Here is a 24,771-nt window from a genome sequence, read left to right on the forward strand (position 1 = left end):
GTAGTCGGCGATCTCTGGGTGAAAGCTGAGACGAGCAGTATCCACCACATTTTACTCGATGTGTTGGGCACAACGGAGCCCTCTGCTCTATAGGTGCCCCATCTTTTAATCATTCGTCATTCGAATGAACAGTCTTCCTTTAAACAAAGGTGCGGTGCGTTTCTCTTACCTTTAATAACAGTAGGTGAAACATGTATTGGTCATTACGCGTCACAGATAAAGAAGCAGCTCAAATAGACAAACAACGATAGAAGTGTATCAATGAAAAAGTCAAGAGACTAACCCCACAACCGCAACAGTAGGTGGGTAGCAATACGCTCCGCCACAAGAGAAAGTCAGGGGTACGATCCGCGCTAAACGTCTACGTCTCGTATCGTTGGCGCAAAACTTTGTGATATTCGCTTGGAAGTGCTTCTAAATCCAATGAATTCGCCAGTTTTCGCACCCAGAATTCACTTTTTGCTCCAAAACATAAAGCGATGGGTAGATTGACATTAAATGGCGTGGAAGTTCAAACACACAATATTTGAATAATTAGACATTTTCTATCTTTGGGAATGGAAAAAACTTTGTACAAACTCACTATTCTGGGAAAAGAACCTGTCATATCTTATTTTTCCTTTCTTCAGCACAGAAATTTCTGTCATCCTTCGAATAATAGCGATGTAGCTGTTTTGGGGTTAATGCAGGGAGGTATTCTCATTCAACTTGTGTGCGAAAGGAGAAAAACGTCAATACAAAGTTTCTGGGCATTGTGGCCGGATCGAAGTGGATGGTATTTTCGGTACGCACTTGAAATGCTGTAAAAAATTGAGAATTATAAAAAATACTGGTTACACATTTATGGAATACGATAAAGACAATTAGCGTTTAAATAATACTCCAATCACAGATATTCTTCAATCGGCACATGGAGCAAACTGTGAAGGAAACCGAGTAGAAACTTGGAAAGGGAATTAACGTTCGGGAAGAAGACATTAGAACTTTTAGCTATGTTGATGACACTGTAATTCTGTAAGAGAGTGCGAAGGGCACTGAAGGGCAGTTTAAAAGAATGGGTAGCGTCTTGAAAACAGGACATAAGATGAACATCGGCAAAGTAAAACAAGAGTAATGTAGTGCAATCAAATTCAGTCAGGCTATGCTGGGGGAAATGGATTAGGAAATGAGACACGAAAAGTAGTATGTAGGTTTATTTTGGGAGCATAATAACTGACGAAGGCCGAATAACAGAGGATATAAAACGCAGACTGGCAATAACAAGAAAATCTCTTATGCAAAAGAGAAATACGTTAGCCTTGACTATAATTTTAAGTGTTAGTAAGTATTACGTGAAAGTATGAGGGTGAAGTGTAGAGTTGTACGTAAGTGAAACGTGGACGATTGACGATTTGTAAAGAATAAAGTTTTCCTAATGTTGTGCTACAGGATAATAATGAAGGTTAGGCGTGTAGATCGAATAATTCATAGCACAAGACAGAGGATCAGTTGACAGGACACATCCTAAATCATGAAAGGCCTGTACAGGATAGATTAGCGTGGAGAGCTGCATCAAACCAATCTTCGGACTTAGGACCACCACCACCATCAACAAGAACAACAACAACAATACTCCAAAGCAGACAGTATAGTTATTCTACAACCAGTCTCTCCTCCATGTCAACTATGGATGCCCTTCAGTGTACGGATGGTTGGTTGGTTGGTTGTTTGTTTTGGGGAAGGAGACCAGACAGGGAGGTCATCGGATTAGGGAAGGACGGGGAAGGAAGTCGGCCGTGCCCTTTAAAAGGAACCATCCCGGCATTTGCCTGGAGCGATTTAGGGAAATCACGGAAAACCTAAATCAGGATGGCCGGACGCGGGATTGAACCGTCGTCCTCCTGAATGCGAGTCCAGTGTCTAACCACTGCGCCACCTCGCTCGGTCAGTGTACGGATGACACACAGTATTATCATAAGATTATCTCGTATTTAGACGACTATCCGGGTTTGTACGTTATGATCACGATATAACCCATTCAAATGACATCCATACCTCACCAGAACAGTAACCAGAGGATCGATTTATTTTGTTTATTAATGTACACATGTTACATTTTTAGAAATTGAAAGGTATCTGTCAAAATAAAAAAAAAATAATAAAGCGCTCACTGCAGTATATGGTGGACGACTTGCACAAGCAGAGAGTAGTAAAGATATGAGCAGAGTCACAAAGAACCACTTTCCTCAAATGAACCGTACGGTTCCGTTGTCTTCGTCTACACAGCCATGTCAGGAAATGAGGAAGATACCGTAATTATGTAATAATCGGAACGCTATGTATATCCTTCACGAGATCCCAAATATTGTAACGAAATAATTAAGGGGCTCCGGAAAGGCTCAAATTCATGAAAAGTTCAATTTTTACTTTTTTGCGTTTTCTGAATCTGCAGACTATTACCTTTTAATAGATATATAATTTATTCAATTCCGAAGACTACAACTATTTTTAAATTTTTTTTTTGAAATGTGTTCTACATGGGCGTGACCCACTGTGGCGCTGTTAAACTGCTGTCAAATGGTGTTTTTATTAACGTCCGTGTTCATCAGGTACATTTTAGTGATGTGAGATAAAGTATGTGTTGTGGCTAACCTGTGATGGTTCAATATATATCGCTGGTGTGATTGTCGATTGTTTCATGTTTATTTACTCTGTCGTTATCTCGAAAATATTCGTAATTAATTCTGTTTCTTGAGTCTCTGTTTTGTTGAAGTATAATAATGAGTAAAAGTAAAGTTATTAGAAATCCTCTGAAGGCTTTTAAGAAAAGGAGAAATGTTGGAAAGCCAAAGGTATGTGTTATTACTGTAAACAATAAAGACGATAACCAAGTGAGTGAACCTAACCTCTCAAGTACACCTGCCCATAGCAGTCAAAAGTGGGAAAGAAAATACTTCACAGAAGAAGCTTGGTTCAATGAGTGAAAACTATGAATGTTTTATGGGCGAATTGGATGTGAATGAAATATTTGATATGTCGGCTCTCAAAGGAATTTTTTCAAACTGTGTAAGATGTATTCATTGTAGTGAAGTTGGTCTGGAATTCTCCATAATAAAGCACGTAGGACTTGCTAGTGAAATACAACTGAAATGTGATAAGTGTTCATACATGACCACCTTTTGGAACAGTGTTGCAGTAACTGCAACTGAAGAAAATGGTAGCAAAATCTACGAACACAACATTAGATTTGTTTATTCCTTGCGTTCAGTTGGTAAGGGTGCTACTGCAGGTGCAATTTTCTGTGGCATCATGAATCTTCCAAATCCCCCAACCAAGTTTACGACCTATAATAAATTAATAGGGTCTAAAGTAGAAGATGTCTGTATAGAATCTATGAAGAACGCTGTGGAAGAGGCAGTAATGGAAAATAATGGTAACAGAGATTTGACTGCAGCGTTCGAAGGTACCTGGCATAAACGGGGACACACATCTCTTCATGGTGTAGTATCTGCCACCAGTATGTATACAGGGAAAGTTTTAGATGTAGCAGTAATATCAAAGTATTGTAGATGTCCACAAAAATATAAAGGTACACATGAAAATAATTGCAAAGCTAACTATAGTGGCAGTAGTGGAGGAATGGAAGTGACTGGTGTTGCCAGTATATTCCAGCGTTCTGAGGCGTGTGATAAAGTGCGATATGTTAATTACCTTGGTGACGGTGATTCTAAAAGTTTCAAATATGTTCAAGGACTGAAGCCCTATGGTGATGATGTTGTAGTGCAGAAATTTGAGTGTATTGGACACGTACAGAAGCGAATGGGAACAAGACTTCGGCGACTCAAAGCTTCGTACAAAAAACAAAAACTCAGTGATGGTAAAGGGTTGGATGGGAAGGGAAGGTTAACTGACAGTGAAATTGACAAAATACAGAACTATTATGGAATGGCTATTAGGCAAAATACACAAAGTGTCGACGAAATGAAGAAGGCTGTTTGGGCTCTTTTTTTTCATACTTCTTCAACCGATGAAAATCCCCAACATAGCTTGTGTCCCAAAGAAGAAGACAGTTGGTGTAAATATAACAAAGGATTGCTAACTGGTGAAGTGTACAGTCATAAGCATAGTCTGCCTCATGCAATAATGGAGGTGATAAAACCTATTTTCAGAGACTTAGCAGCACCTGAACTGTTGAAAAAGTGTATTCACGGAAAAACTCAAAACCCCAATGAAAGTGTAAATAGTGTTATATGGCCGAGAATCCCCAAGACTGTATTTGTTGGAATAGAAACACTTCATTTTGGTGTGTATGATGCTGTTGCGACTTTCAATGATGGCAACATTGTAAGGTGCAAGGTATTTAGAAATATGGGAATGAAGATAGGTTCTAACATGGTACGAGCGATGCTTGCTTTAGACAAGGAACGCCTTCGGGCTGCAGACAGGGCTGTAAAGAGTCTAGAAATACAAGCAAGAGTAAACAGGAGGAGGAACATGAGGAAGCTGGAGGAGGAGGATGAAGATAATCCATCCTATGGACCTGGAATGCACTAAAAAGTTAATCCAATCTTTGTCGCTCGATTCCCAAAACTTTTATTTTCTCATACTAATTACATGTTTTCTAAGGATCTTCCATACATATTTGTTTCAAACTTTCAGTAAATGTTACACAGTACCTTCTGCATAATTTAACACACAGCCTTTTTCCAAAAAACTGTATATTTTTGAATATATAAATAAAAAATTGCAAAAAATGTTGTGAATTTTCATTACAATTGAAAAAAAATCATCTTTAATAACTGAACTAAAATTTTGTAAAATCCCAGTGTTAAGTTGTAGCCCATATTCCAATAAATAATCTGTAAAAAGTTCTACTTCCTACCTCAAATACTTTGTGAGGAAAGATGTAATTTATAAGCGTTATTTTAACATTGCAAGTATAGGGCGTTCCGGAGCCCCTTAAATTAGTAAGTGCTATTCAGCTTTCTGAACGATGGACGAATTAGATACCATCCTGTGACATACGATAGATGGGCTGTTGCCATGCACATTAATCATCAAAGATTAAATTATATTCTCGCAATTAATTCTTATCATTGAACTATTGACTGACAATGTGTTCTGAATTATCATCTGAGGATAACCTTAAGTTCGAACCTTTATGCGGCAAATAAAATAATAAAGAATTATTTAGGAATAAAGGATACGACTCACCTAACGAATTATTTAGGAATAAAGGATACAACTCACCGAAAGGCAGAAGCGCTGCGTCGTCGACAGGTACACCGTTTTGCTATCTTTCGGAATGAACTTCCTTTTTCAAATTTGTAGGAAAAAATGCACACTAACACACACACTCTCACTCACATGCACACGCGTGTCTTTTCTTGTTCGAAGCAGCTAATAAAATCTTAATTGCTAGATTTCCGTATTCTGTCTTCAAGGAAGAGACAACTAACAGTAAAATGTCTATGAACAGTTGCAAAAAAGGGCTACAAAACCTGCCAGTACTACAAAATATTTGAAGACTGACCATAAATTTGCCTGAATAAGAAAGACTTATATCCCCCAGAAATTTCATGAAATAACGACTACAAAAAGTTTCAGGAAATGGTTGTAGAAAAAGTATCAACGCGTCACGTAGAACATTAGTAAACCGCCAGCAACGATACATGTATGAAGGTGTGAGATGCCTCCCTAGCAGCCCTGCAAAAGTTTATACACTGAGATACGCACCGCTGCATTTTGTTCGTGTTCGCAAGGAAGGTTAGGACACATCACACTAGAGCCGCCTTTTACGTTTTTACAGTCGACTGCTAGATGGTGTTAAAGGGATGTGGCATTACTACAGTTTTAAAATTTTCATTTGTTACTGTGACAACAATGTCAGCTCAAAATCTCCATTTGTTTACAGGAAAAATTTAAAGAAATTAAACTGTAAAAAAATGGAAATTTTACATTAACGTTGCGTTGGATGATTTGTTATGATTTTCGTAAAAGTGTGATTCTACAACAACGGATCGACCAAAATCCTTTTTTCTCTTCCAGGAAACTTCGATGCTCTGAGTAGCACGCTGTTTGACAAAATAAGTGAAGCACCCAGGAGAAGAGGAGGAAAGGAACTGGGGCGAAGCTGACATTGGATCTGGCCCTACACACGTTCTCACGGGGGCAGATCTGAGGATCTTGCTAGCCATATGAGTACGTCAACGTCACGCAGTCAATTCACAAACAAGTGCCATATACGGCGAGCATTGTTTTCTTGCAAAAGGCACCAAGATATTGTCGCAAGAGAGATAACACATGAGGATGCAGGTTCTCCATGACATACCGTCGTGTCGTCAGAGTTCCCTCGATCATAGCAGCTGTGTCCCGAAATCACACCCGATGGATCCCCCGCACCGCGATGAAAGGAGTGGAACCGCTATGCATCCACAAAACATCGGGAGAAATGGTCGCCGCCATACTTGCCGACGATGATCATCCTGGGTGGTGCAGAGTGGCGATCCATCGCTGAAAACAGTGCGACACCATTCACCAGCAGTCCACACTTCCTGCTCACGACGCCAACCCAAACATAGCAGTAACGCGTGGGACGGTAATTCTTCAGTCCGACTGCTGCTGTTCTCCGACCAATGGTGATGGAAGACACTGAATGTCGCAAGGAATTATTTGTTCCTGGACAGCAGCCACTAAAATTGTTGTACAAAGTGATGATGAAACCTACAAAACGACACTCGTGTACTCACTCCCACCTCACTCACACAATCACTGTACCTCTCACGCCTAAAGACTCCGGATAAAGGTTCTATACCAGCCATCAAAACACAAATAAAACGACAGAGGAGCAAAAACAACGTCACAGGCAAATGTGACCGGCTGACCGCTTAAAAGAAAAGAGGTGAGCCAGTCACCTTGTCAACATATTAAGACCATCTGCCTAAAATCTTGGGAAAAATGTTGGACAGTTCACAAAACTTTAAAGCTCAAAACACATTGGTTAGGAAGTTGCTTAAAATAGAGGACAGGTCTGTCGGCAAATCTGCCGCTACCCTATGGTCTGAAAATAAAATACAGTCTAATAAAATGTGGCGCACAGTGATCTATACGACACAAGCATTACACATTGGAGGGTCCTCTTGCCGGAGCAAGACGCCATGCGTCATAGGGCTGTGGCCTATGCGAAGACGAGTGCTGCAAGGAGGTCGTCACGGCCGCGTCGTGGGCTTTATTAGACGGAGCTTATCGTTTGCTCTTCCAGCCACTTATCCCCCCATCGACGCAAGACTCGGTATCTTAACAGCGAGGCGATAGTATGCAGGGGGATGGCACACCGAAATAATTGACGATCGCGACACGCTCCTTGGTTGCTACATCTGCCCTTTCAGTCCACGCAGACACGGGCCAGTAACTGAGCAGCTATCAACTGTTTGGGTGTTCCAAGACAAACTGAAACCAACAAACGTGGTTCGTTCGCGAAGCATTTGCAATAAAACCATCGACTGATACTTAAATTGGACATTCTGTGGCCTTTACTTGAGAAGATCGAAGAATAGTTAATGCTAAATGGTCTAAAACAATTTGTTTGCCACAAGTTATCAACGAAATACAATGTCAGCTGTCGCAATGCACGTCAATAACCGACTGATTATTTGACGGATAAAAACATTGAATTAATGATTCACTGCCCTATTCTCCTGATTTATTGCCTAACATCTTCTGTTTGTTCCCTTTTATAAAAAAAAAAAAGAAAAAAATGGATGCATGACGATTTTTACACCTTAAGAAACTGTGGAAGCCCTCTAAAACAATGTTTTTGAGGCAGCAACACCAGAATGGATAAAATGTTCCAGAATTGCCTCGAATGCGTGCGTAAGTGTAAAAGTGGTAAAGAAGGCCCTAGTACTGATTGTCCTCTTCTCCCCGAGCGTGTAGGTAGACAACGGGACAGTTGGACAGTGAATTCCTGCAGCAGGCAGTACTGCACGACTGGGGACAATAGGTGTTGCCTCCACAGCCTGGTAATGAGGTTACGGGCATGCGTTGTGCGGGCAGCCGCGGCCTGGCAAACAGGCGTCGCGAGCTTCGCACTATACACAACGCCACCTATGATCATTCAGTGCGAAACGCATGTTCTTCAGTGTCGTTTCCGTGACGCTTAATCGGACAGGGCTGAAACCTTGTGCTTTCACAATCCGTAAGGTGTGTTGGCAATTACCCTGCCGATCAGACAGGTTCGGAGTTCTTTCCGCGAACAAAGACAGGACGTAAAACGAGAAGCTTGACGAACAGAGTGCTTGGGGAAAAACAAGTGTATGAATGTGGAAACCTTAGCAAGAGAGAGAAGGCGTCGTCCCCTTTCATTATCAAAGAGGTTAACACCAGATTGTCCCCTTTCATTATCAAGGAGGTTAACGCCAGACGTGCTCCAACAGTAAACGCAACTCGCACACCTTGGGGTCAGCATCTGCTGTATTCTTCCCAGTGTCGCCTAAAGTCGTGTGCCATACAGTTGTATGATTTTAGTCGCAAAAAATGGCATTTACTACACTTGAAAGTATTCTATTCAAAATTATCTACAGAAGTTCCGCTCATTACGTTGCTACCCTTAGTTTTGAAGGGTAATCCCACTACTGGTTTCTGGAAGCGCAGTTCCTACCGTTGCTCGCAGGTCATGGTTTAATTACTATACTACCGTTTGCTTAGAAAATAGTATGCTGTTGCTATTGTTCAATTATTCTCTTTAAACGCAGCTGGTGGTGTCAATATTTAGTTTCAACCAAACAACAAACAGGGAATGTCGAGAATCGTTTTGCCAGATTGGCACTGTGTGCCGATCCGAAACTCTTTTAACCGTAACATACTGTCATCCTTCGAGCAAAAAAACTATTCCTAGTAGTTGGAACAAAGCACCCGTGTACAATAAGGGTACCAGAAGTGATTCACAAAACTACGGCCCTATCTCATTAACATCCACCTTTTACATAACCTTAGAACACTTTCTGAGCTCAAATGTAACGTGGTATAGCCAACAGAATGACTACCACCACATCAACTAGCATAAACTCCGAAAACATCGACAATGCGAAACACAATTTTTCTCATATGACATCTCGAAACCCTCAGATTAGGATAATCAGGTACATGCAGTATTTCTTGACCTCCGAAACCCATTTGAGTCAGCACCACATCTTCGCTTACTATCGAAAGCACGATTGCATATGGTATCAAAGAAAACGTGACTGATCGTGCCCAAAGAAGTGTGTTGGGACCCTTGATGTTCATGTTAAATATTAAGGACCTGGCAGTCAATATCAACTGTAACCTCAGACCCTTCCCAAGTGGTACATTTATCTGCAATGAAGTCCTGTGTAAAAAAAAAAAAAAAAAAAAAAAAAAAAAAAAAACCTTGCACAATTATCCTGTCAGGTCTTAAGATTTCAAAATGATGGAAAAATTGGCAACTTAATAATGCCAAAATGTTCAGAAAGTAAAACTGTGCACTTCACAAAACGAAAAAATGGAGCATCATTTCAGTATAACACGAGTGAGTCATAGTTGAAATCGGTGAACTCATGAAGTTTGTAGCTACATGAAGCTGAATGTCACGTAGTCAGTCGCAGGTGGCAGACTTCCATTCATTGGCAGGATACTAGGACAATGTAAACAGTTCACAAAGAAGATTGTTTGCAAAACACTCCTTCGACCCATGCTAGAATATGGTTTAAATGTGTACCACAGATTACAGTTTTGGTAACGTCGCAAATTAATTTATTCACCCTAACGGGTTTCGACACATCCTCATCAGAACACAGCTGTGACGAGAACAAGAAATAAAACGTAAGAAACGGTAAAGAATTTTTTTCATTCATAATACAGTGATTTCCACTCATACTTACAATAAAATACAAGCAAAACCCACGAAAGTGAGCATACAAGACACTGAAAATAAGATTCTCATACCTATGGAGTCAAGTGTAAATGCCTATGCACCGATATCATACATATAACAAAAACAGTACTGACACCGGATGGCATTACCAGTCATATAGAGGATAAACTGAATATCAAAGAGCCTCTATGAAAAAACTGAAGTGACGTATCGGTTAACTGTTACATGAAGACGCAGCTAAACATTAGTCATACAGGAGTAATACATTAAAATTCCACAGTAATAAAACATTAAAGAAGAATTTGTATCATGTAAATGTTGATAGTATATACAGTACATATGTAGATATCGACACAGGATTACGTGCAAATTACACAATAGGCACAGAAGCGGAACAGTTCACCGTCAATACAAAAATGGGAACAAAAATTTTTATTGCTTACAACCAAGGTGTGACGAAGACACTAAAAATGCACCAATACCAAGAAAAATTAAAAATCATACTGCCAAAGTAACATGTACTACATGACAGTAAAACCAATGATTTAAAATGTACCTTGACATAATAATAACTAAACAAACAGAGTAAAGTGTTATAGGAAAAGGGCAACTAAGATTAGACAGGTACCAAACAACATGTGCTCACAGCCATAAGCAACAATATGAACCTGATGTTCACCCGGCCGCTGTGGACGAGCGGTTCTAGGCGCTTCAGTCCGGAACCGCGCTGCTGCTGCGGTCGCAGGTTAGAATTCTGCCTCCGGCATGGATGTGTCTGATGTCCTTAGGTTAGTTAGGTTTAAGTAATTCTAAGTCTAGGGGACTGATGACCCAGTCCCATAGTGCTTACAGCCATTTGAACCTTATGTTCAGCAACAAATAAGTGGAAGGGCTACAGTGTCTACGTAAATATGACAAACTTTGCACAAAATCAAAAAAGTTCAGTGACAAACAGTTACATACTAGTAATCTTAAGGTATCATCCATAGATGACCAACGATTGTCTACCTGCCTAATCTTAGGTGCCTTCTTGCTGTAACATTTTATTCTGTTTGTTTAGTTATTATCATGTCAATGTACAATTTAATTCATTGGTTTTATTGTCACGTAGTACCACTGGAGCGTTTTTCCTAGTGCCTTTGTCGCAGCTAGATTGCAAACGATAAAAAATCATGTTTGTCATTTTTGTATTGACGGTGAACTGTTCCGTTTCGTGCCTATTGTGTAATTTGTACGTAATGCTATGTCGACGTCTACACACCTACTGTATATACTATCAACATTTACAGGATACAAATTCCCTTGTAATATTTTATTACTGTGGCATTTTAATGTACTACCTGTATGGTTCCTCTTTAGTTGCAACTTCATGTAACAGTTAACCGATATGTCGCTTCAGTTTTTTCATAGAGGTCACATTCTTTGCTATTTAAATGATAATTAAATCAAGATCCTAAGCTGTCGACAGGCGTTGATATACATCAACAGGGACAGTTGGAAATGTGTGCCCCGACCGGGACTCGACTAGTGTGTGGACATTAAGTTGGGAATGTGGGTCTCACGGGGAGCGTGCAAGGGATAAATCCCTGCAGTCGCACTATCCTCTGTGCCCTCGGTGGTTCAGATGGATAGAGCGTCTGTCATATAAGCAGGAGATCCCGGGTTCGAGTCACGGTCGGGACACACATTTTCAACTGTCCCCGTTGATGTATATCAACGCCTGTCGGCCGCTTAGGGTCTGTATTTAATTATCATTTCATTCTAGAGAGCTGCACTTTGCTATTTAATTTATCCTCTTTACGACTGTTAACGCCATCTGGCGTCTGTGATGTTTCCGTTATCGGTGAATAGCAGTTTGGCACTTAACTCCATAGGTATGGGAGTCTTATTTTCAGTGGCTTATATTCTCACTTTCGTGAGCTTTGCTTGTATTTTACTGTAAGTAGGAGTAGAAATTGCTGTATTATGGATAAAAAATTCATCAGGATCTCTTATATTTTACTGCTTGTACTCGCCACAGCTTAGTTATAGGACGACTTATCGAAACGCCCAACGGTGGATGAATTAATCTGCGAACAATACGTTTCCAAAATTGTAACCTGTGTCAAATCTTAACGGTCGCTTGCGCCAAATATGGAAGGATTTCTCAATCAAGTGTACAGGGCCCATACCACGCAGCGTATACACAGATGGGCAACACGAATTGTCACAGGTTTCCATGACTGATGTGAGAGCTACAGGGAGGTGTTGAAGAAACAGAACTGGCAGATGCTTGAATGTAGATGCAAACTAAGCTGTGGAAGTTTATTCACAAAGTTTCAAGAACCAACTTTAATGGAGGAATCTAGGACTATACTACCACGCCCACTTATCACTCTCGTAAGGTTCGGGAAGACAACTACAGCGCTCACACGGGCGCTTAAGCACACATAGGTGTTTAAATATTTTATGGACGTGGTGATGTGGAAATTAAATGAATGTTAAGAATTGCTTTATGCAATACACATCTGCATCAGTATATTTTATTAGCGACGATTGATTTTCGTCTACGATCAGACCATCTTCGGGTCCAAAAAACGTCTTAGCTATGCATCTGCGTAATTGGAGAAACAGCTATCAGATGTACATTGTTCAATGACTAATAATAGCTGTACTACGTAACACATATGTCCACTTAACCTCACAGCCGTGTCTGTCACAGAAACATTTATGAGGTTAAATGGGCATATATGTTACGTATATTCGGCCACTACCACACAAACGTCTACGAGGTTAAATGAACAATATATTACGTATATATAGCAACTATTCGTCATGCAACGATGTACATCAGAGAACTGTTATTCCAATTACACAAATGTGATTTGGGCCCAAATATGGTCTGACCCTAGATCGAAATCGATCGTCTCAAATGAAATATACTGATACAGCTGTGTGTTGCGTAATGCTGTTCTCAATGTAAACAGTTATTCTTTCTAAGCTCCATACGCGAGTGCATCACGAAGAAACCTTAACGTATGATACGACAGGAAGTCTTCGTTCAAATGGTTCAAATCGCTCTGAGCACTATGGGACTTAACTTCTGAGGTCATCAGTCCCCTAGAACTTAGAACTGCTTAAACCTAACTAACCTAAAGGACATCACACACATCCATGCCCGAGGCAGGATTCGAACCTGCGATCGTAGCGGTCGCGCGGTTCCAGACTGAAGCGCCTAGAACCCCTCGGCCACACCGGCCGGCCTAGTTTTCGTCTTCCGCGTCTTGGGGGTACACAATCGAATCGTTTAATCAGTCGAAAATTTCTAGTAGAGCACAAACTCGAGATCCTAATAAAAGCTGTATTTTTTTAAACTTGCAGTTGTCGGCATTTACACTGATGGCATTGTCGCGACATGACACTGATGGTCCATGGTCCCGTTTCGAAATTTCCGACTACAAGAAATATCTGGAACGAATGAAAATATAAAAGAGCAGACGCTAAGTGTTCCGAAAAAACGTCATCCTCCTCTTTTTTTTGGCTGAATTATGGGAAGGCGGAAACTGGATATTATGAAGGCCATTCTACATCGGTTTCATAAACAAAAAAAGAAAAAAAACGAGGGATGAGTAGGTGAGGTATTCATTAGAAATGCAAGAAAAGCAGAGGAGATCCGATGGCGGCAATTACGGCTATAACGACGTGCCCGGGGCCGTCACGCAGCTGGGCTACTGGGAGGCAGCGCGGCCCAGACCCCGCGGCGCTTCCTCACGGTACACGACACGGCACACCCGCAACGGCCGATACCGAGATTTACGGCGTACGACGGATGGCCAGAAAAGCAACGCTTCAGCAACATGCCGTAGGACGGAAATATCGTAGTACACACTACGTGTACTGCAGTAGAATTATACTGAGGTGACAAATGTCATAGGATACTTTCTAATATTGTGACGGACCTCCTGCCCGGCGTAGTGCAGCAGCTCGATGTGGTATGGGCTCCACAAGTCGTTGGAAGTCCTCTGTAGAAATATTGAGCCAAGCTGTTTCTATGGCCGCCCACAATTGCGGAAGTGTTGCCGTAGCAGGATTCTGTGCAAGGACTGATCTCTCGCTTATGTATCATAAATGTCCGATGCGATTCATGCCAGGCGATCTGGGTGGCCAAATCATTCGCTCGAACTGTCCAAAGTGTTCTTCAAACAAATCGCGGACAACTGTGGTCTGATGACATGACATCGTTGTTTGGAACATGAAGTCCATGAATGGCTGCAAATGGTCTCCAAGTAGCCGAATATTACCATTGAAAGTTAATGATCGGTTCAGCTGGCCAGAGGACTCAGTCCACTCCACGTAAACACAGTCCATACCATGATGCAGCCACTACCAACTTCCACAGTTTCTTGTCGACAACTTGGGTCCATGGATACTTTGCGTCTGCGCCTCATTTGAACCAGACCATCAGTTCTTACCAACTGAAACAGGGCTGACCTGACCAGGCCACGGTTTTTCAGTTGGCTAGGGTACAACCAATACGGTCACGAGCCCAGGAGAGGCACTGCTGGCAATGTGCTATTAGCAAAGGCACTCGCGTCGGTCGTCTGTTGCGACAGGCCATTAACGCCAGATTTCGCCGCACTATCCAAATGGATACGGTCGTCGTACGTCCCACATGGATATCTGCGGTTATTTCACGTAGTGTTGCCTTTCTGTTAGCACTGGAAACTATACGTAAACGTCACTGCTCTCGGTCGTTACGTGAAGGCCATCGGCCACTAAATTGTCCGTGGTGAGAGCTAATGCCTGAAACTCGGTATTCTCGGCACACTCTTGACACTGTGCGTCTCGGAATATTGAATTCCCTACCGATTCCGAAATGGAATCACCCAAGCGTCTAGCTCCAACTACCATTCAGTGTTCAAAGTGTGTTAATTCCCGCCGTGCAGCCAAATCACATCGAAAACCTTTGTACGTGAATCACCCGAGTACAAAAGATACCTCCGCCAATGCACTACCCTTTCCTACTATGTGTACGTAATATTACCGCCATCATTATATGTGCATATCGGTATCCCATGACTTTTGTCACCTCAGTGTATACTAGAAAAACACGTCGATCCAATTCTACAAAACTGGTAGTTCCATGCCTTTGGTTGAGTGCAGACTAAAATTTCATACTTATGCGAGCTAATTTTCAGTATTTTCAGTACATCTAGAGACATCCCTATAGATGAATAATGATGCAAGTAATTGATGGCTGTTGGATGTGTTTAACGTTGCTCAAACTTTTCAAGTAGAGATCGCAGTACAGCGTACCCAGAGGACGGACGAGCAGCTTATCGCCATCTTCTGGGCTTTGAGAAAGGTCGAATCACTGGTATCAGAAATATGGGGGCATCACACTGAAAGATCGCACAGACTGTTGTCTGTAGTGTAGATTCTGCATATTGAGTGGTGACGAGATGGAGTCAGGACAACAGTGTGGCAAGAAGAGTGGGCACTGATCCTTCCATATGGACTGGCCCTGACGAAAAGGTGGATGATAACAGCCGTAATAATCCGGGCAGAGGTTACAAGCAGCTTGTTACCTCGAACAATCTGGAACAGATTACTGGAAGTTAGGTTGACATCTGGAATTGGCATGCTTATTTCACCGCCCAACAGAGTCTTGCATGGTGCAGAGCCAGAGTAAAATTGCACACTGAGAAGCATTTTGAGATGGCGAGCGACGCGTCTCAGTTCTGTCTGAGGCAGCCAAATCACGAAAACCTCTCCTAAACGACCTGGTGAATGATCACAGGAAGCTGCGAATCTCGAACGCCATATCTCTCAACCTCCTGAGGTCAACGGGCAAGAATGGGAAAGGGGGAGGCAGAGCGCTACTGGATATTGCAACACGTCAGTTTTGGTAATTGTTGGAGGGAAGCTAAATGGTTGCCAGTTTGCAGCAAGAATGATAAACCCTGTTGTAATACTCTTCAACCAACCACGGCCAACCAGTCGTGGTTGAGGGGCTCGGGCGCTGCATCGGTGGTGTTTGTGGGGTCAATAATGTGTAGCGAGATGGAATGCATCTCTTTGTAACACACGGCGTTCTTATGAAAAGGCAGCGAATGCTCGAGAATTTTTTATGTGGCCGAATGAGCCAGTGAGTAGAAGTGCGAGTGAGACCAATTGTATACGAAAGGGACAGAGGGGCGAGAAAAATCGTTCTGCGCAACGCTTCGACAAGTTTCCTACTCGTCATTTTCGAGCAAAGCTCGCCTGAAGATGACGAGTAGCAAACTTATCGAAAAGTTGCTGCAGAACGACGCTCTTGACTCGGCTGATAACCCGAGAGGACTTCATCATCAAGATGGAATGTCCTAGAATTTTCTAAAGGTAATCTTAACCGGCAACTGTAATGATAACTTACTACAAATGTCAGCCCTCGAACGTGTATATAAGGGAAATTTCGCCAACGTCACCACACGAGATAAACGCACAAAGGTCGCAAAACGGCATCGAATAAAACACTCCAACACCTACGAAACAACACGAGTCTGATGGTAGGTACCATATCGGGTGGCTGTAGTCAAATATTGTCAGTAATTCCGAGATCGACGACAGCCGACGAAATAGGCGCATGCTTAAAACACTATCTACCATCTGACAGCACGTGAAAAAATGAAAGAACCACAAAATATAAGAGGGAACAAATGGAGAGACGGAAAACCGCAAGTATCTGCCGAAAAGCTCCTGAAAGTAGGAGCAGAGACCCATCCAGTGGAGAAAAGTTTCGGCAAATAGTGTTGATGAATGAGTTGCAGAACATCGTGGAAACCACCCAACAACTCATTCGCAAAATATACCCGTACATCACCGAAAATTACACACTCGGGACAATGAACGCAGAATAATAAAGTGTAAACTTTCCTGCCGAATTTTTGAATTCGTTGGATGTTCGAGGAATGCCATTGCACTGCCTCAAAGGGAAGACTGGCTCGCCTATCATTTTGCTGCGGACCCTGCACCCACCGAAATTGTGCAACGGCGCAAGATCATCACACATCTGCAAAACACCGTCAACGAAGCCAGTATAATGAAAACTGGAAACGGTACTTATACCGCGAATTTCCATCGAACTGCCCTTCAGTTTTGAAGGACTGAAATTTCTAGTGAAGTTGACTTACAGTATGACCGTCGTTAAAACGCAAAGACAAACATTCCGCTAGTGTTGTGACAACCTGAAGGAATTGTGATTTACACAGGGTCAATTATATACATTGGGTACTCATTTATTGGTTCTACCCAAACTTTATTAATTTGTGGCCTGAATACCAAGCCTGCGAGTATATTACATAAGCAAATATTGTAACGAAAATGTAAAACAGCATCTGTGACAAAATAAAACAGCAAAAGGTTATAAAATAAAAATGGGAGGTAATGGAGACAGAAATAACTAACAATCTTAGCGATCAGTTTCACCACATCACACAGTACGCAGAAACCTCTATCACAATAAGCCAGATAAAATAAATTGTGTGGGTGGCTGTTTCGACGTCAATTCCTATGCCGTATTAGTATTCCCTATTTAATATCTTTTTGAAAAAATATTTTAATACGGAGGTTACTCAGTCACATATCTGCAAGCTGGCTAAGGAGATCAATGGAACAAACCTGTAATAGCGGAGGAATCAACAATGACCAAACACTTCTTACCTTGGAAAGAGTAACTAGGCGTTTGGTGTAACATAGCTGCATGTGTCAGAAGAGCACAGAGGAGGCGAGAGGGACTTTGTCCCTGAAAGGAAATTCAGTTGCCTGCACGGAGGAGGTGAGGATGTTAAGGACACCGCCTGTGCCGTTCGGTTAATAGTCCGTTCTCTCCGCACACATCGTTCCCAAGGACAGACTCCATACCGCAGCTACAATCACACCTACAATCTTCATTCCAAAAGTTAAATCGTAATTGTGTTCTCTCGGGTATTGTGTATAGTCGTTTGGCTTTCCTGACACCGAGAAGAATGACATTACATTTGCAGCCGTCCGAGCATAAAATTTGTGCGGTAAGAACGGTCGTCATATTTACGATGTGTGTGGAAGGAAGAGACCTGCACGTCCCAGACCATGTAAAATCATCGTGCCTGGCTCCATAGCTACGTTTGACTTACATGTTATTTCTTATTGCTTTCAAAGGCGCACGAAACATGGGAGGACGTTACGAATTAGAAAGGAAGGATATAAAAATTAGCACATTGTACAGGAAATGCTAGGATATGCACAAGCAATTTAGTAATGATCGGCACAACATCGGTAATCGCCAACGCAGGTCCGAACCAGCAAGAAATACGAGAAACAGCTGCACAAGACTACGCATCTGTGAGTCCAGAACCTCAACTCGTCAAAAACTTGAAGATTCGTCAATAGCCCTGCATAAAAAACAAGTTATAGTGCAGCACAGTCCTATTCGGAGGAAATTAGATCCAATGACCATAAATATGGCCACATCTTTACGGAATACTGATCACGAACGTTCATGCAGTTAACTTTGCCCTGACTCTGACTCTTTTACCGAGTAGTGAGGTTTATATTGATAGTTGAACTATGAATTCATATTACAGTATCATAACAATCTTTTGTTATCACTGTATTCGCAAAATTTTACGTTTACGTTTTGGACTTGAAGACAATGCCGTTTACAGGAAATTCAATTTTCAACACATTAATATTAACTATTCATACAGGATTTGTCCCGATCAGGTCTCCGTAGGGTATCAGAAAAATAGACACAGGCCAAAACACATTTTCCTCTGTCCCTCTACAATGCTAACTTTTCCTTTTTTTCTATTTTATCGAGTTTCCATAACCTATGCTAACGTAGAGGGCTTAGGGGAGGTGAGGAAAATACTGCATACGGAATGATACTGGATAAGAGTGTAGTGAAAGCAACAGCGCGCGCACACACGTCCAGCGTATCTGTCGTGAAGCATATTTCCTGTAATGGCAGCGCGTCGCAAGATCGGTCGACGTCTCAAGAGCGCGGCAGTGTTGGCATACGTGGGAACAGGGATGCCCGGCTGGTGGCTCGCTAGACACGGTTACTATGGGTTTTTCTTTCCATCTCTGTATATAATCTTTGATCTCGGGGATATCAATAGTAGTGCATAACTAAAAAAATAACCGAGATTCTGGATTGTTTATAGTCATTGAATACGGCAGTCTCAAGCTCTAAGGCGTTTACAAGATGCATCAGTTTGTGGAAATTTGATGAGCTGGTGCTCAGTTACTTAAAAGGTAGATTTCATGTCCTCATCATTTCGTTTTGCGAGCAGACACGACTGAAGTATCACCAGATGCTACCGAACAGTTTGGACCTAACGAGGTGGCGCAGTGGTAAGATACTGAACGCAGTGGTAAGACACCGGACACGAAACTGAACCGCCATCCAAATTTAGTTTTCCGTCATTCAATCGTGACTTCCGTGTCAGGTCAGCATTTCCAGAAAGCAGCCAATAAATCGCTTAGGGTCAATATTTTCTTTGAAAGGGCACGGTCGATTTGCTTCCCAATCCGAGGTTGTGCTGCGTCTCTAATGACACCATCGTCGAGGGGACGATGTGTTCCTTCATCAGTTTGGCTATGTTTAGCTGTGAAAATATTTCACCATGCAAGTAATATCTTGGAACAAGCTATTCGTTAAAACATACATCCGAAGACTAATGAATTTGGCAAAAAATTTAACATCAACTCCAGTAGAGTGTAAAGTAGCAGCATCTAAACTCGGAATGAAAAACCATGCTTCTAAGACCTTGCAGACTTTACTTATGCATCAAATATGGCATTGGAGCAAATAGAGAACAGAAGGACAATATGAAGCACGTGCAGTGTTCTCACACACCCATCACCTGGATGGTACGACGCTCTATTTCTGCCTATCAATGATTTTTGTCAAGTAGGGCGATGAAGAGTGGCTGAGTGCCAAAGATGAGAAATGACTGTTCTACACTTTGTCCAGTGGGCTCTCTTTACAAACCCAGAATAACTCATGCCCCATACGTTTGTTTATTTTATTTATTCTTTAATTTTTTTGCTTCTTTAGAAAACTTTTTTTTCCCACAATTATCTGCCGTCCATACTTCACTAAAAATGTTTATCAAATATAGAGTAACACATAACTACAATGTTTAAAAGACTTGGTAACATGTTTGTGCTGTTCGCGCCCCCACTAGTCTAAGATGAAACTGAAGTCGACTAACATTTGCAAGGCACTGACTCGTTAGGCACTCCTGCAATAGCTGTCCCACTTACTGCAGTGCTCTCCTCTTAGGACTGACTGTGTTAGTCCATTGGTAAATGAGTTAGTGGACATGGTAGCCCAGAGTCGGTACTCACCTGGCGAAACGTTCCTTGTCTTGTATACTGTCTTCCTCCATCCGGCTGTACTTGCTAACGCTCGGGTCGTCCTCATCGGACCTGAAAATAGACGAAGACGCTTAAGTACAATGCTACTTTTAACAAGTTGTGGATGAGTGCAGAAAAGTAAGACACTCCATCAGGTTAGAACGTCAGTTTTTGACTGACCTCAATTAGTATTCTGAAGTGACAAACATGTGCTAGTAGTTGTTATAAATTAAAATAGTAAACAACAAACCGATATTTTAAAACTGAACGCGATTGTGTGACTGTTTCTCCTTACTTCCTACGGCCTCGAAACTTTCACCACATGCTGAATAGCAATAAGTTTATGAATCCCTAAGAGGCTCCAGAAACATGGGGCTTTACTGAACGAGGTGCAAGCGGCGCTTCACATTTCAAATAGATAAATAAAATGGAAGTTTTCATTGAGGGTGGCGCTTGAGATAACTTTTAGTGTAATCCGATTGTTGTGCAAGCTACTTCGATAAAAAAGACACACAAGAGTAAAGGGCTTCTGGTTCGCAGCAGCGGATACATTGAATTTAAATACTCCTAGTAGTCAATGTAATGCAGACAAAAGCTTCAAAAGACGTACAGGATAGGCAAAAAACTGCTCCTGCTTTTGGAAGGCCTACAGTTGAGGGTGGAGAAAACACACTGCTGAGACACATACTGTTCGCTACACTACAAGAAATATCTAATACAAAAACCTCAAATTTTCTGCGTTTTGACGAAACTCCAGTAGGTTTCATTTCCTGACATACTGTTGGCTGAAATAGCGACCAACACAATCACAAAAAATACTTGTTTTATTCTATAGTTGCAATTTTTTCATTTTGCCTACGGGCCATCTCATAATCAAAAAATTCCAAGACGTAGAATAATAGTACAAGACAAATTTACGAAAGATTTTTTCACTATGATAGCAAACGTATGTTATAGAATGCAACTTAAGAATACAAGGTTGCACTCTATACCGTGCGTTTGCTGTCTTACTGGAATTCTCTTGGATTACTATGTTCTGTGCTGGTATTTTTTGATAATAGGATGGTTGAGAATGGTTCTGTGTACCGAAACTGAAAGCTAGAAAAGCAAAATAAAAAATTACAACTACAGACTAAAACAATTTTTTCGCTTGTGGGTTTAACAAAACATGAGAAAGATAATACTGACCTCACAGTACCTGCGAAATCTTACTTCTGAAAACGATACATGTACACTCAGAAATACACACAGCTGATGCTGAAATCCATGCGTCCTCGCCTGGTGTGTGTGTGTGTGTGTGTGTGTGTGTGTATGAGAGAGAGAGAGAGAGAGAGAGAGAGAAGAGAAGAGAAGAGAATAGATCATGGATTGAGACAGTATACACGTGCACTTGTGCCCAAACGTTGGCACGAGTAAAATATAAGACGAGCACACAACACGGCAACACTCATTAAAAGTATGCAGACTTTTTAAAAAAATAAATAGATAAATAAAAGGGAAATCGCAAAAACTAACCAAATTTAAAAACTACTTTGTCAACAAAATATAAAGTTAACATTGCTTTAAATGCGAACATTTTAGGTTAGGCTTTACCGTGACTGTTATTGACATCAAATCAAACAACGAGTTTACTGTTACCAGTCACTGTTTATTTATCTCCACGACGCGTTTCAAAGGTTTGAACCTCCATCAACAGGTGGATTTACATTTGTTAGTATGACATTTGTGTGTGTGTTGTGTTACGATTTTTTGGAGGAACTTGTGGTACCGTCTCCATTGAACACAGGTTCCTTTCAGTGTCGTAACACATCACACGTATGCAGTGAAAGGAAACTGTGACCACTGGAGACATTGCCCCACGTTCCTCAAAAAAATCGCAATACAACACACACACAAATGTCATTCTAACAAACGTAAATCCACCTGTTGATGGAGGTTTAAATCTTTGAAGCGCGTCGTGGAGATAAATAAACAGTGACTGGTAACAGTACACTCTTTGTTTCATTTAATTAACATTGCTTTATCCATCATGGTCATAATGACTGTCAACAATTGCGGGGCTTAGGCACTGTCCAGAAAGGAAGTTGACATGCTCCGTCTCGTTAGCCTACTGTTTACCTTCACAGCATACATGAATTATCAAGACTATTAAAACGACGTGAATTTGCCTTCGTCCAGCCGACACAATTAGCTCATCTGTGATCGGTAAACTAGCGTACAGTACCTAATGGGCGTTTTTTTTATATTATGTTTAAGGTTTCTTTCTTTTTATTCCACACCGATTGGGGTAAGACTGACCCCTTATACGCTTCCGTATACGCTATTATTAGCCTAATTTTGTTTTCACGGCCCCTGCAGGAGTTTCATGCAATTCAATCGAATGATCAATTTTGATACATTCCGCCCTAAAAAATTTTCTTCGAGTTTCCTTGGTAGGTCTGTGCTGCAAATTACATGTATTTTTCCGAATATCGATCAGTATATATTTTCACTGTTCATTCACTCTCTCTCGCGAGTTAAAAAAAAAGTTACATCCATTCGTTTTACCGTTTTTAATTACCTTCATGGTCCTTGTCCGTGCAATCTGATATGAATTCCACACATTTGAATACTATTCCACGACAGCCCGCGCAAGTGTATTAAATGCACTCGCTCCAGTACACAAACTACGGCGGCGCACCAATGAAAAGATGCCTACCACGTGCTTTACTTAGAAATGAACAGTGAGATCATTCCACTTCATATCTCTCTTTGTGGTTACTCTCAAGTACTTATACTACATGACTGACTCCACGTCTGACTCGTACAGAGTAAGAAAAATATTTGTACTTTTTTATTCCACTGCTCTACATTTAAATCCAGTTGACAAACTTCGGACCAGGTTGATACCCTGTTACTTATTTTATGTATTTATCGTTTGGTTTTACAAGTACACGAAAGTATCTAGAATCAAATGGAAATATCCAAACGTGACACCAGTCCAGATCATTCGGAGTCGCTTGGTGTAGAGTTCTCAGATCACCTTCAAATGTTCGAAATGGGGGCACCTTAAATATGTGTTCTATTGTTTGCTCCTCCTCTCTGTAGTCGCAGATGAACGGAAACCCCACTTCTTCAATGTCTAGCCGCACTTCCCTTGACCCGTTCTAATACGGTTCAGCCTCGACCAGGTTTGGCGCGATAGTTGGAATCCCTCAACCTATTTGTTGGATCTTGAACCAGATGAGCATTGTTGGGTGGACGTTCGACGTCGCCTCTTGGAGGTTACGTTAAAAGAACTGATACTTTCTGAAGCAACCCAAGGAAGTTTACAGGATTTCAGACGACTTGTCGGTGGATCTTACATAGCCCCGTACAGGGGAGAGTACTTACGAGATGTGATCATCTCGAGCAAGTTTTATTTTATCTGCCTTCCTCCTTAGATCTTGCGGAACAATATTAGCTAGGAGAGGTCGTCACTGAATGAGGGCAAGATCTAACAGTATCAGTGACAACTCTCATGGCCTCATAAGTTGCATGTCAATGTTCGTTGTGTGGACACTGTTTTCCCACACAGGAGTGCAATATTCACCAGCAGAATACACATGAGCAAGTGCAGCAGACCGTAGAGTATTGGCGCTCGCCGCATTCCGTCTGCTTCCGGCAATCTTGCGAAACAGATTCACTTCTGGGCCAAGTTTCTTAGATAACTGGAGGAATGGTTGTTTGAATGCCAAACGCTGATTCAGAGTCATTCCTGGATATACGGGACTATAGTTATTGGGTACTTCAGTTCCATCGAAAATCACGTGCACCTTCCTTTGGGCTTCTTTAAACACAGGCTGCTGAGAATGACATACGAGTATCAAAGATTACACACCTTGCTGTACCTCTGACATATAGATTATAGACAAACTCCTGACCTGATCGCAGTCTGAGACTCCACTGACCTTACTCATATGTCTCGTTCAGTCGCACCGGCTAAGCACAATTCCGTTTTGGAATTTTTTTCTTTGCTAGCTCTTTCATAGATCCGCAATAAAACTCCCGCAATAAACTCTCGAATCTGAGAGTTTTGCAAAACCTGTAATACCCTTTCGCGGATGCTAGATGGCGTGTTCTTTTTCTCTGTCTAGCATGTTTGGGGCGTCTGCTGTTTCTCCCCGTTTCAAAATGGTTCAAATGGCTCTGAGCACTATGGGACTTAACATCTCAGGTCACCAGTCCCCTAGAACTTAGAACTACTTAAACCTAATTAACCAAAGGACATCACATACATCCATGCCCGAGGCAGGATTCGAACCTGCGACCGTAGCAGTCCCGCGGATCCGGACTGAAGCGCCTAGAACCGCACGGCCACCGCGGCCGGCTTTCTCCCCGCTTAAGAATGGTCCAAATTACATATTTGTGCCTCATTGTCACCCTGTGTTTTGGACGAGTTGTAAGTGCCGAATTACAAATGCAAAGCTTTCTTTCGAATTTTGCAATGATTTCAACTCTTGCAATGATCGGTGTAAATGAATAATACTACGTTACACTTTCGTTCAAAGTCCATCATG

At 41.6% G+C, this 24,771-nt stretch overlaps 1 protein-coding gene across 2 annotated transcripts in view; it reads right to left on the reverse strand.

Annotated features, from left to right (window-relative positions):
- LOC124798710 (aryl hydrocarbon receptor nuclear translocator homolog) overlaps positions 1-24,771 on the reverse strand; it is a 530,653-nt gene that overhangs the window by 205,608 nt on the left and 300,274 nt on the right. For both annotated transcript variants that reach the window (XM_047262226.1, XM_047262225.1), the window contains one exon: positions 20,225-20,305. In XM_047262226.1, the coding sequence (XP_047118182.1) occupies positions 20,225-20,305 (81 nt within the window). The remainder of the gene's footprint in view (positions 1-20,224; positions 20,306-24,771) is intronic.

The sequence above is a fragment of the Schistocerca piceifrons genome, chromosome 5 (genome assembly GCF_021461385.2).
Source record: "Schistocerca piceifrons isolate TAMUIC-IGC-003096 chromosome 5, iqSchPice1.1, whole genome shotgun sequence".
In the NCBI taxonomy this organism is placed as follows: Eukaryota; Metazoa; Arthropoda; class Insecta; order Orthoptera; family Acrididae; genus Schistocerca; species Schistocerca piceifrons.